This window comes from Peromyscus leucopus, chromosome 1, assembly GCF_004664715.2.
Source record: "Peromyscus leucopus breed LL Stock chromosome 1, UCI_PerLeu_2.1, whole genome shotgun sequence".
In the NCBI taxonomy this organism is placed as follows: domain Eukaryota; kingdom Metazoa; phylum Chordata; class Mammalia; order Rodentia; family Cricetidae; genus Peromyscus; species Peromyscus leucopus.
The window spans coordinates 70,280,232-70,293,679 of NC_051063.1; the positions used below are offsets into that span (position 1 = coordinate 70,280,232).

The 13,448-nt window shown below is 44.8% G+C and overlaps 1 protein-coding gene across 4 annotated transcripts in view; it reads left to right on the plus strand.

The window, feature by feature from the left end:
* The window catches only part of C1H10orf90 (chromosome 1 C10orf90 homolog), a 230,394-nt gene extending 217,322 nt beyond the window's left edge, over positions 1-13,072 (plus strand). For all 4 annotated transcript variants that reach the window (XM_028868928.2, XM_028868909.2, XM_028868920.2 and 1 more), the window contains 3 exons: positions 9,042-9,105; positions 12,756-12,855; positions 12,942-13,072. In XM_028868928.2, the coding sequence (XP_028724761.1) occupies positions 9,042-9,105; positions 12,756-12,855; positions 12,942-12,980 (203 nt within the window). In that variant the 3' untranslated portion in view covers positions 12,981-13,072. The remainder of the gene's footprint in view (positions 1-9,041; positions 9,106-12,755; positions 12,856-12,941) is intronic.
* The last annotated feature ends 376 nt before the right edge of the window (positions 13,073-13,448 follow it).

Genomic DNA, 13,448 nt, shown 5'->3' on the forward strand with positions numbered 1-13,448 from the left:
GTGGCTTGCCACTTCTGGATCCAGTGATAGCACAGTGAAGTAAGTGTGTATAGCTGTTAGTTGAGGTTGGTCATACCTGAGATTACTAGTGTTCATAATAACAGCAAGGGCTGTTGGGGTCTTCCTGATCTGTCTTTCTCCTACTGAGGAAGCCATAGACAAGGAGCCTCTTTTGGCACTTGGTCTGGCTTTCAGGAGTGATGGCAACAATATTATTCATGATTCTGCACAGTGCCATGGATTCAGGGTCTGTAACACAGGCACTTTTGGAGGAATCAAGGACCAGAACCTGCATATTTTCCAGAAAATGTGAAGTATGCCAAATTGTATAAAATAAAATTATTATTATATAACAATTAATAATAATAATAATAATTTATTAGTATTAGTATTATTGCTATCAGCAGCAGCAAAGCCAGGTTTTGCTATGTAGCTCTGGCTGACCTGGTACTTATTATGTAGCTTAGGCTGGCCTTGAACTCATGGCAGTCCTCCTACCCCAACTTCTTCAGTGCTGGGATTATAGGTGTCTGTCACCAGGCCTAGCCAGATTTTCTTTTATTGAAGACAATGAAATCCTACCCAGTGAGCACTGATAATTTTGGAAAATATAAATTAGTTAAACTTAATGGTTGCTCTCCTGTAGCTGGCTTTTCTTTTTTTCTCAGTGTCTTCTAGTCCAATGCTACCTACAGTTCCAGAAGAGGACCTATGTTTCTTAGAGTCATTTTCAAAAATGTTTGTGCTTTTCATAGTGTTTTCTCTCAGAAGTTCATAATGCCTAGGATTGTTAAAGACCCTTACTGCCGGGGTGGTGGCGCACGCCTTTAATCCCAGCACTTGGGAGGCAGAGGCAGGTGAATCTCTGTGAGTTTGAGGCCAGCCTAGACTACAGAGCGTGATCCAGGACAGGCACCAAAACTACATAAAGAAACCCTGTCTCAAAAAACAAAACAAAACAAAACAAACAAAAAACAAAAAACAAAAAAAAAAAACAAAAAACAAAAGCAAAAAACCCCTTACAAGTCCTGCACTAAGGATAAGTGTTTAAATCCATTTTATCTTATTAACCTTGAACTGTTCTAAAAGACCACTTTGGAAATATTGTGCTGGGATTTTGTTTGTTTGTTTGTTTGTTTGTTTATAGCCATTATACTTATTAAAGAAGCCCCAATTAGAGCTGTGATTTTCCCATTTTTTTCCTTGGGAATTTAAGACTGTGAGGAAGTACTCTCACTGTCTGCCTGCAGAGCTTTGATCCAGCAATGCCTATAAGTGATGACTGGAGCCCTGGGAACTGTCTGGGCAGCAGACAGTCCAGGGCCTGTTTCTATCTGTGACTGGCTTTGCCTTGCTGGAAGGTTGCCTCGCTATGGTCCCTGCCCAGAACTGTGGCCATGCTGGCTCCCGAGCTATCTGTGATAGTGACCAGCGTGAAGTCTTCTGGAAAAAGAAGAGCCTGTCATAGACCCTGGGAAAGTGCTTCAAAGATGCTAGGGTATAAAATCATCACAGAAAAGAGAGAAGCCTGCCAGACAGCAGGACTTGAGCTGACAGCATGACCAGAAGATGAACTGGATGGTAGAGACCTGACATGCATGGGCTGCTTCCCCGTTCACATGGGGCCCTGGGAGTGGGGCCTGATGGTGTGTTCTCGTGACATGGAGAGGTCTGTGAATACACAAGTACAGCTTCTAGATTCAGCAAATGGAAATGTCTAATGCTGGTATGTCAGTTACTTTTCTCACTCCGGTGTTCAAATACCTGAGAAAAGAAGCTTCAGGAAGCACAGGTTCCTCAGTTTAAGGGTGCAGCCATTATGGTGGGGAACGCATGGCGGCAGAGCTGACTGTGGCTGGTCACATTGCATCTGTAGCTAGTGCCAATATTAACTCTCACACCAAGTCAGAGTGGCATTTACAGATAACTCCTTGCATAACTAGGTTTCATGCAGCATCTAAGATGTTCTCTGTACTTTAAGGGTTCTGTTATTCATCATAAGTGCAAATTTGGCTGGGCACCCTGTCTGGCGCTCCTGTCTCTCTCAAGGGCTTGGCTTTCTTCTTCCCCTTCATACTACCTTCTGTCACAGTAACATGGATCTTCAAATGTAGGTGTCTTAGTTTTTTGTCAACTTGACACAGGCATTACTTAGCTATGATTCAGGCAAGACAAAAGAGTCACACTGTGTACATCATAAAAGCATAATATTTAATTTACGGGTACTTATATTATCTTTGTGTAGGATTTCCTGTCTTGTTGAGTTAGATCATCATGGATCAAGGGTTATTAAATTTCAAAGTCCAGTGAAGCTGACCATCTTCCAGGTGGAGTTCCTTCTACTTCCTAGACATTGTGGGAGCTCCTAGGATGCAGCAGGCATATACCTTTCTTTGGAAGTGGCTAGGGGCCTTTTAGGATTCACTTTGGGGCTTCTGGTCTCAAGGTAGGAATCTGGTTTAGTTTGGCAGCCTCTGTTGCTGCCAACACTAATGAATGGAATTTCTATAACTGTGGCTTCTGGGCCCATATGTCCTTTGTAATCTTTAGGAAGATTGCAGACTAGCCTACAGGCTATCTTTCTTTGGTAGTCCCTCTGGATTTCATAGGGAACTAATGAAGATTGTTTGATCCCATGACCCCTTGCTGGTCCAGGTAATAAGTATCAGTGTGGGGCATCTTATGTCTTCTGGTTGGAGGAATGAAGTATGGATAGGGAGGAGAGGGAGTACTGACCTGGGCATTGGGAATGGATAGAGAAAGGACTCTCCTTTGGGGGTTTATATGCCACTTTGGGGAAAGGAGGCAGTAGACAGCTGTAATTCAAGTCTAGAATCCTGTAGGAGAGAGCCTCTATGGAGTCAGGACAAGGATGAGGATGACAGGGGTCCCAGAACTACAGCAGAATGGCTACAAAGCACGTCAAGAGCCATTTGTCTGCAAAAATGATTTTCATCGATGATGTTCATGATGTGTGGCTTCACAGCCCTGTCACTGCCCGCTGCAGCAAGGTTCCTAGCTGCCACAATTTCAGTGCCCCCCTTTCATTCACCCTTCCCACAGGACACTTTGCAACTCAGTCCTCACTCCCTACCACCTGGTCTTCTCACGTGACTCCAGAGATGGTGGCCCTGCTCTCAGCTTGAGGGTGACTCTCGGCAGAGAGAATGCTTTCCACAACCCACTGCAACCTCTACCCCATTTTATGTCTCACAGCATTTGTGGTCTGGAGACCCACGTGGGATTTTTCCTTTCTTCCTTTAGTCCGGAAGGAACAGAGGGCACTGCCGCCTTTTGCAACTCTTGCATGTGTTTGCATGCTAGTGGGCACCCAGCCTCATCTTCACGGTCACTCCAGCCCTTTGGGGCTTCCACTTACGCCCCATGCTCCTAGATCAAGTTGCTCACCAGCTGTCATCAGGGACAGGATTCCACATGAGCCGGATGGGACTTTAGATAGGTGCGGTTAGTTCCTAAAGTTCTCTTTAGACCAAGAGAGATCACCCCACGATTGCCTACTTCCCATGAGTTAGTGGTTCCACAGAGGTGAGGTAGACAGGCATGAAGAGTGTGATAGAACTGAACTGAAGCTCAGAAACCATGGCGTGACGGCTCCAGCCAGCTGCTTATTGGAGATCACTCAATGAGCCTCCCTGTGGTCTTAAAATATATTCAAAGAGAGGTGTCCTCGAACACATTTCCACTCTCCCCAGAAAGGCCAGTCTTTAATGCTTTTACAGAAGACTTCAGGAGGTGCAGGCCAGGCATCTACTCCCCAGGGCAGCTTATTGGCTCTGCTGTGTTCCAATAGGCAGGACTTGGTTTGATTGTTTCTCAGAAGTAAATGTCTAAAACATCCTTTCATGAGCCCAGGTGACCAAGGAAAGGCTCCTAGGAATTCAAAGGCTCCTGTCAGAACAGGTCTTGTAGGGTTGATTATCACATAAACGACTGAAGGCGGGAGATGAAGCTTTACCATCCTGTGGGAACTGTAAGGGTTTACAGGATGGCGAGTCTCAGCCCCCACCCCACCCCCGGCAACCAGCTGTGTTGCCATCCCGGTGGTCCCGGCTGCTTCTTGGTGACATGACGCTGTCCCCATATGCGCTCTCACACACAGTTGGTGTAGAGGTTATAATAAATATCTGCCCATATTTCTCCAAATGAATAGGACTTGGAGACTTGAGTTTTTAAAAAAACAGCCTTAGAATACCTAGTTGCCTATAGACTTTGAAACAGATGGGAGCTTAGGAAAGCCTGGCCTTGCCAAATAAGTCAGAAAGAGGTCCTGGTGGTAGCAGTGTGGTGTATGTGGGATGTGTGTGTGTGTGTGTGTGTGTGTGTGTGTGTGTGTGTGTGTGTGTGTGGTGTGTGTGGTGTGTTTGGTATGTGTGGTATGTGTGTTTTCCAAAATGTAGCTTGCCTATTGAAGAAAAGTCCCCTCTATTTGAGTGAAAAGAGAGTAAATATAATTGTGATCTCTTTCCTCCAAACCAGTCAGAATATATGAGGCTCTAAGAAAATCCATAAATGATCCAGAAGGAGGCTGAAAATGAGTCTCACCAGTCAGTGCCTTCATTTTGTAAGAGCAGAATCTCTGAAAGCAGGAATGAGCAGCTGGGATTTTACCATGTCTTTGGGCAAAGCACATGCGTACAGGATGGGCTTCTCACCACGGGACTAAACAGCTGAAGAATCAACAGAAGGGAGGAGGGGTTTCTTCGGGCCTCAGTTGGAGGGTGTAGGCCATCATGGTTGGGGAAGGCATGTCAGCAGAAGCAGCTAACAGCTGTGGTAAGGTAAGAATGTGAGGTGGTTTGCTTTCATCTGGTTGGATCAGGAGGTAGAGACCCAACAGGAAGTGTAGCCAGGCTATAGAAACTTCAAGGCTAGTCCCCTAGCATCCCATTTTCTCCAGCAAGGCCCTGCCTCCAAAAGTGCTACCAAATGTTCAAACTCATGAGTCCATGGGAGACATGTACCCTAAGATACCCCATGAAATGACTCCTCCATGAGTCATACTGTCTGTATCCGTAAAGAGCTATAAAAGGAAGAGTGTGTGGGAAAATGAATTTGGGATTGATCACATGAGAAATGGAAGAACTCTTGTTTGTAGTTCCCAGAAAACAGAGTCCGTAGCCACAAGTTGGTGGCAGTGTATGGCAGTCAAAAGTGTAAGTGTATGGCACCAGGCTAATGGGGGCTGAAACTCAGTCATGCCTCTCACTCATTTACAGTGAACCTGACAGGTAAAATTTACTCTTTGGAAACTAATGGATACCAGCCCTAAATTGCAGAATATCACAAACGTGTCCCAGGGTTGTGAAGAAGAGTGAAATCATGGAAGGAAGCTTCTACAAGTGTAGGCAGAATCATTGTGACCACTCAGATGCCCAATGTCCCTACCTCTCCCTGGCCACTTCCCCTCACAAACTGTCAAAGGCCATTTGAAGTACTTGGTCAACTTACTACAACCAAGAATCACCAGTGAAGAGAGTCTCAGTGAGAGATTGATCTAGACTAGGTTGGTGTGTGTGTGTGTGGTGTGTGTGTGTGATGTGTGTAGTGTGTATGTGATGTGTGTGGTGTGTGTGTGTGATGTGTGTGGTGTGTGAGTGTGGGAAAAGAGTGTTCATGGTGTGTGTATGTAGGATTGTCTTAATCATCTTAATTGATGTGAAAAAACCCAACCTGAAAGTGGGTGATACCATCCCTGGGTTTAGGGCCCTGGAGTCTGTAAGAGTAGAGAAATCCAGGGGAGCAGTAAGCGATCATGTCTTTATTCTTTCTCTGTGGATATGACTAGCTGCCTCAGGTTCTTGCCTTGACTTCCCTGAAATGATGGACTATAACCTCGAATTGTAAGCCAAATAAACCCCTTCTCCTCTAGGGTTTTGTTGTTTTGTTTTGTCAGGACATTTTATGACAGTAACAGTAGCAAAACTGAAACGCTGTTCCAGGCAGGTGGAGTCTTCTATCTAGTGAAGTTGGAGCCGCTCAGGACACATCTGCATCTTATTCACACCCTCTTGGGTGGCGTACCCTCTGCCTAGGAGTCCCCCATCATTTATCCCACTTATCAGAAGTGCTTGGTGATAGTAAGCAAATTCAAAATCCATAGCAACCACCTCTCCCAGAGTGGCCTCAGCCTTCTTGGATACAGACCTGCTTGTTTTGTACCCATCAAGAGCTGCCGGGTCCAGGATTTGACCTCCTGCTCTCACACAGCAAGCTTCAGTCCAGAAAGCGAGCCATGGAAGTGTCGGGTAGCTCAGGTTTCCTCCGGAAATAGAACCAATGTTTAATTGTGGTGTCAGGTGCTCTGAAAAAACAGACCGGGGAGAAAATGAACACCTGATTTCCAGAATAGACCACATACAGTCGATTGGGGATTATGAAAAGTTGCATTCTCCCCCACCCCCAGGATACAGTGCATCTGTCTATACTGGCTCCACCCTGGCCTCCAGTAGCTCCTAAAGAATGCTAATCCAAAACTGGGTCTGAGACTTTGTGTTAAGGCGTCCTCTCCCTCTCTGAGGGAAGTCTCCAAATATGCACACATTTGCTTGCCCAAGATCCAGACAGACTTAACTGGTACTCCATTCATTCTGGGAAATTCCAGGAGCCCCATCTGGGGTGGAGGCTCGGGTGGGGCACCAGGAGAAGCTGTGGCTCATTGCATCATGTGGAGATGTCTTCTCTCCTCTCACAGCCTCCCCCTTTCCGAACAGTGGGGACTTTCCCCCTTAACTGGAAATGCTGGTGTCTCTTTCTCTTCTGTTTCCCCCTGGACTCTTGTCTTCGAAGTTCGTAAGAATGCCATATTCTTTTCTTTAGTGGTGTAAGCTTGTCCACAGAGGCATTTTCCACACTATGCCTTGGTGACTGTTTTATTGTCCAGAGGGGAGGACATTCTTTAGTAGTACTGTCTCCCTGTACCTTTGTGGAAACCTGTATGCTTATGCTGAGTGAAGGCAGTCAGCTGCTTGTCTAGACTTTCCAGAAAGGATGACAGCTGCTCAGATTTTCTCCCTTGTGGCAAGCACCCTAGGAGAACTAATCGGACCAGATCCTTCGCTAAACTAAGGCTGAGAGTCCCATGGGCATTGCAAAGTCACTGCAAAAGGGCCTTTTCAGGTATAGTAAACAGTATAAACTATTTTTTAAATATCCCATTTGAAAGAGATTATACATGTATGTATGTGTGTGTATTATTATATATGTATATATATGCGCATTGTTTTACTTGCATTTCTACTGCTGACAAAAAGCAACTTAAGGGAAAAGGTGGTTTATTTCACCTTACAGTTCGTCACTATGGGAAAAATTAAAACAGGAACTTCAAACAGTGGCTCATTTCATAGTCACAGCCAAGAGCGCGGAGAAATGAACGCATGCATGTCTACTTGCGTGCTTGTCCATGCTCAGCTTGGTTTCTCTACTCCCATACAATTCAGAACCCTCTGCTTAGGGAATGATGCCACCCCCAGTGGGCTGGGTGTTATCACATCAGTTAACGTAGTTAACACAGCCTACCACCGATAAGCCCAAAGGGCAGCCCAATGTAAACAGTCCCTCACTGAGGATCTATTTTCCAGGTGATATCAAGTTTTGTCAAGTTGACAATTGAAGCTAACCATTACATGCACTTAAATTAAAAAAGAGATTCAATCTCATGATCTTTGTCTACTCCAGTGTACTTTTTTAGTCCAAGGACACTAGTATATGTGACTTTGATCTTGTCCCATGACTTTTCCAGGCCTTACAGTGGGATTAAGAGGGCCTGCTTAGGGAGAAGGGGCTTGGACCTACCTAAACTGACTCTGCTGACTCCCCCATGGGAGACCTTGCCTTGGAGGAGGTGGGAATGGGGGATGGGTTGGGGGGGGGAAGGTTGGGAGGTGGGAAGAGGGAGGACAGGGGAATCTGTGGTTGACATGTAGAATGAATAGAAAAATCTCTTAATAAAATAAAAGGAGGGGCCTGCTTATTGCAGAGGCAGTTTCCAAGTCTCCTTGATGTAGGACTGCAGGCAGGAGCCAGACCTTCTGCCCTCAGAATGGGGATGATTGGGAGGTTTGCCTGTCCTTAGAAACCTCAGAAACCTAGTGCAGGGATTTTCCTTTGAACAGATAGCCTGGCACTGTTCACTTCCCCACCAAGACATGACATGGTTTTTTGCTATAAACAAACAAATAAATAAATAAATAAATAAATAAATAAATAAATAAATAAATATTTTTTAAAGTGTTTGGTGGGGCAGCTGTCTGTGCAATAGTTCAGGTGCTGTGACAAAAAAAAAAATTCCTGTCAAAAAGCCAAGTAAGGGAGGAAAGGGCTTATTAGGCTTATAATTCCAAGTTTCAGTCCATTGTTGGGGAGAAGGTAAAGTCAAGAGCAGACAGAGAATAAGTTCAGGGATCCTTGCCTGCTTGTGAATGTGGCTCTTAGCTAGCTTTTTCTGTTTTTTAAAGATTTATTTTTATTTTATACATATGAATGTTTGTCTGCATATGTACATTGCACGCATGCCTAGTGACCATGGAGGCCAGAAGAAAGTGTCAGATCCCTTGAAACTGGAGTTACAAACTGTTGTGAGCCACCCTGGAGTTCCGGGAGCTGAATATGAGTCCTCTGCAAGAACAGCCAGTGCTCTTAACATGTGCAGGGCCCAGCCATGAAATGGTACCAGCCACCTTCAGTATGGGCCTTCCTACTTCAATTAACAATCAAGACAGCCTCTCACAGATATGTCCACAGACCAGCCTGATCTAGAGCCTTCCTCATGAAGACTCTCTTCCTCAGTGATTCAAGCGTGTCAAGTTGACAACTCAAACATGCTGACATTTTGCTTCTGCCCTGTTTTAACACTTGCTGAGACCAGCTGTTGTCTGGTCAGTTGGAAACCTACAGTGTTTGTCACAGACTATGGCTTGGAGGAGGGAACACTCAGGAGAATATTCTGGACCTACCTCAGGGTGACTCCATACATTGTACTATTCTGTATCTCCTGGAATTAATCCCCTTTTTATTTCTTCCAGATAACTTGTTCAAACCCAAAGAAAGATGCATTTCAGAGAAGGAGATGCATATGAGATCTAAAAGGTACTTGGCTGTTGTGGGAGGTATGGAAAGAGCTGGGGAGGGAGGCTTGAAGGGCGCAGACGCTGTCCCTTGGGCCACGGCTTCCAGACCCACATTTAAGGGCTGAGGTCTTGGCTGCCGATCTGAAAACCTGGCCGAGGTGAGCAAAGTTGCTGAGCTGTACGTCGGAATGTTTATGCTGCTCTTGGATCAACCTCAGGAAAGTGGTGGGTCTTGGATTCGGCAGTGGGCCCATAATTGGTCCCTGAGTGATCAGCAGATTCTGAACTGGAACTCTTTCGACGCATTTACCTTGTAGCTCTGGGCAGGAGCCATGTGCGGCTGCACCTTTGAAAGTAATTTTATGAGGAGGAGAGAACCCACTTCTCTGGAGGGCCTTGACTGAGACGGTCCTGAGGAAAAGCTTCCAAACTGGAAGCCAGCAGAGCATGGGAGCCAGAGGGGCCTCGGAGGGGCCACAAACCAGCTTTTCTGGCATGTCTGTCTCTGGCAGTCTTGGCAGGAGCCACCAAGGTACTCCTTGCTCTGCCTGGCTAGTCACTATCCAAGACTCCCACTAACTCTTACCACCCTGGGGCACACAAAGGCTACTATTCTTTTTGGGACCTGGCCTCTTAACCAGGACACAAAAGCTCAGCAGGGTTGGCCATGTTCACACACATAAAATGTCATTAAGCTGTAATAAAGTGCCTAGCCCTGGGAGAGATTATAGTAATTAAATCAAATTGATAGTGCACTCAGAGACACCACCAAAATAGGAAGAATAATTTTGCCCCCACTCCAGACCCTAAATTTCTGCTTTTATCGTGATTATGTTGTTTCCATGATAATTAAGTAACTTTGGTTACCTACAGGGAACCTCTTTGAAAGTAAGAAAATAAGAATTGGGGGCATATATTAATGATATGACTCCCAGCATTCTAACTGGGGCTTACAAAGGATCCCTCCATTTGAAGACTTGCTGTTTCATAAATGAAAAGTTGTATATACCTTGCAACAAAAGCATTCTCTTCAATTTAGTGAAAAAAGAGAACAAAAGAAAAAAGAAAAAGAAAAAACTTTCCTTATTGGTCCCCAAACCTAAAACTGCTATTACAAACCCTTGCCTACCAAGTAATTTAAATAATGGACTTCCAAGCAGCATTGGTAGACAGAGTTCTGTCCTGACATGTCTCTGAGGAAGAAACTGACATTTGAGAAGGACCAGTAAGCTAGATGATGTTGTACATACAGCCTTCAGTGGCCCTTGACTGGTTCTAGAAGGACCAAGCAATTAGATCTCTTTGCTAGGTGGAATGTGCCAGGCTGGGCCTCTGGCCCCGGCTCCCCACAGTCACTTGAAACTGTTTTTTCTTCCTGTTCCTTGTCGTGTATTATGTCGGTTATATTTTCATTTAACTCAAGCAGGAGAGTAAAGCTGAAGTTCCCTCAAGACCGTTTAGCCAGCTGCCCTACGCTCAGTCCCAGGCCTTTCTGCTCAGTCCCAGGCCTTTCTGCTCAGTCCCAGGCCTCTCTGCTCAGTCCCAGGCCTCTCTGCTCAGACCCAGGCCTATCTGCTAGGATGCCCACAGTCTGTCTCCTTTCTCTTTCCCTTCAAAGCCTCCCGTTTGTACCTTTAAGCAGACACGTGTTCTTTAACCATACATGGTGTTGTACTGTGTTTGCCTTTCCTTCTATAGCTTACCATTTCCTGGTATCATCTGTGAGCTTTCGCAAGATACAGACTTCAATCCCCCCGGGTTTTGGCTGTCTGCGCAGTGTATTTTGTGTGGGCATGCTATTAAAAATCAGAGGATCTCACTTGAGAAAATAGTGCAGGGCCAGAGGTGGGACACAGAAGCTTTGTTTCCACTTCCCAGTTGAGTTGGATGGACGGCTCAAGGAGAGGCGGTCGCTGGATTGAGGAACTGCCCTCTTGAGGGCTTTGGGATCAGCTCCCTGTGATCTTTTCTCCTGCTCCTAGTTCCAATCCCTCCCGAATGCAGCAAAGGTATATTCCTTTAGTCACATGTTTACTCAACCCTCACTAATACTCACGACGTGCCAGGCACCATCAAAGCACGGGCCCCTGCAGGACTTTGTGAGTAGCCCTGTACATAGTTGGGGCACATGCTTTACAGTGAGTAAGAAGCATTCAGCTTGAGATCCCAATGCCAGCCCACCATCAGCCAGCTGAGGGCTGTACCCAAACCTCTTGATCTTAGAGGGACTCACCTTCCTTGTTGTATGACAACGGGACCTTACAGACCTCTTCCAGCTATTGTGAGGGCTGCATGTGTTTAGTCATGTCTGGTGACTAGCCTGATGCTGAGTAGCCAGATGTCACCTGCCGATACTGTCATCGTCCTTTTATACTTTGCACTCATGCTTCTAAGTTCAGAACAGCTTAGCTCTGTTTCATCTGACTTTCATACATAGGAAAAAATGAGAAAGAGATGTTTGAGTTGGGGGCCTTGTATAGCATGGTAATCTACAAGTTCAGGTTGCAGTGAGTCCATTGGAGAAACATCAGGTGGCATCAGTAAGGAGCTGAACAGTTTATGTTGGGGAGGGAGCAATCTTCCAGACAAAGGCCTCTGAGCCCTGCTGGTAACTCAGATGTTGATGATTTACATGGGGACAAGGACAAAATATTTGAGTCTGGAATGTATTTAGAATCAGCTTAATCAGACACACCACAGGCTAAGAGGAAACAAATATTTTTTTTTAATGTTTTTTTTTTTCCCAGTATATGATTCTTGCTACTGTCATGTATCTGTTTTCCTCGTCAAATCACAGGAAGTAAAAAATTAGATGGCCACAAAGTGGGGATATGCAGGGAATGTTGACACTCAGAATAGCAAACCAGTACGTTAAATATCCCTCCTGTTACAAGTGAATCATTATCACTGCAAATACAGCATGAGAAGTGACTTCCACATAAATACCTGGCCTCTGCAGCTACACTGCCCAGGAAGTATCATTGAGACACTGTCCCCAGAGTGTCTATGTCCTGGGACCTCATAGAAGTTCTTTTTTTTTTTTTAGGGCCCACTATGGATTTAATATATAATAAATATTTAATATATTTATAATTATTTATATTTATAATTAAATTATATTTGATTATATTTAATATAATAAATGTATTTGTATCTTTTTATTTTTTTAATCTTTTATTCTTTTTTTTAACAAACCAAAATATGGTAAGAAAAAACAAAGCCATCACATTGAAGTGTTGGACAAGGCAAACCAATAGAAGTAAAAGGGCCCTAAGAGAAGGCGCTAGAATCAGAAACTCACTCACTCATACAGTCAGGAATCCCATAAAAATACTGAATTGACAGCTATAACATATATTCAGAGGACCTGGTGCAGGCCTGTGCAAGCTGCTTGCTGCTTCAGTTTCTGTGAGTTCCTATGAGCTTTGCTCAGTTCATTTAGAGGGCCTTGTCCTCCTGGTGTCCTCCATCCCCTCTGGCTCTCACACTCTTTCTGCCTCCTCTTCCGTGGTGTCTCTGTGCTCTGAAGGGAGGAGAGTTCTTCAGACGGCACCTCACCATGTGAAGACCCTACCTGTGGGTTCCTTCCTGCTGACGAGCCAGGCTGCCCCCCACCCCCAGCCCAGCACCTGCTGTCTTGTTCCTCATCATGTCTTCTGTCTGTTTCAGAATCTATAATAACTTGCCGGAAGTTAAAAAGAAAAAAGAAGAGCAAAAGAAAAGAGTGATCTTACAGAGTAACAGACTCCGAGCAGAAGTCTTCAAAAAGGTAGCTGCCTGGGGCGCGGGTGTGATGTGGGTGGTGCACAGAGAGATGGGAACTTGACATCTTTGTTTCCCTGGCTCCTCCTCCAGCAATTACTGGACCAGCTCCTTCAGAGGAATGCAGTCTGATCCCAGGTGGCCCTGCTAGCCACCGCCTGGATCTGGGAAGACTTCCGACGCTGGATGAACCATTAAACTTAACACTATCTTCGCACGTGAAAGATACATTTACTTTACTTTTGATTTTTTTTTTTTTTTTTTTTTTTTTTACTTTCTAAATGACCCAAACAAACAAAAGCAACAGTCCTGGAGTCAATAGGTCAGCAGGTCAGCAGTCTGTTGCTGGGACTTCTATCCCTTGGAACCTACTAGACTTAGTCTTTTTTTTTTTTTTTTTTTTTTGGCTTGTGAATTTTACCCATTGCTTCTGAAGTTTTCAGTATATCATTTCCAACCAAGAAGGAAATTTTTATATATTCAAGTGTGCTTAGATGTTGGGTTATTTTTTTTTCAGGAGGGGGGCATGTTTGGGGTTTTTTGTTTTTTCAAATTTTTGAGGAGCAAAACTATATCATATTTTAATTCCCAATCCCAATG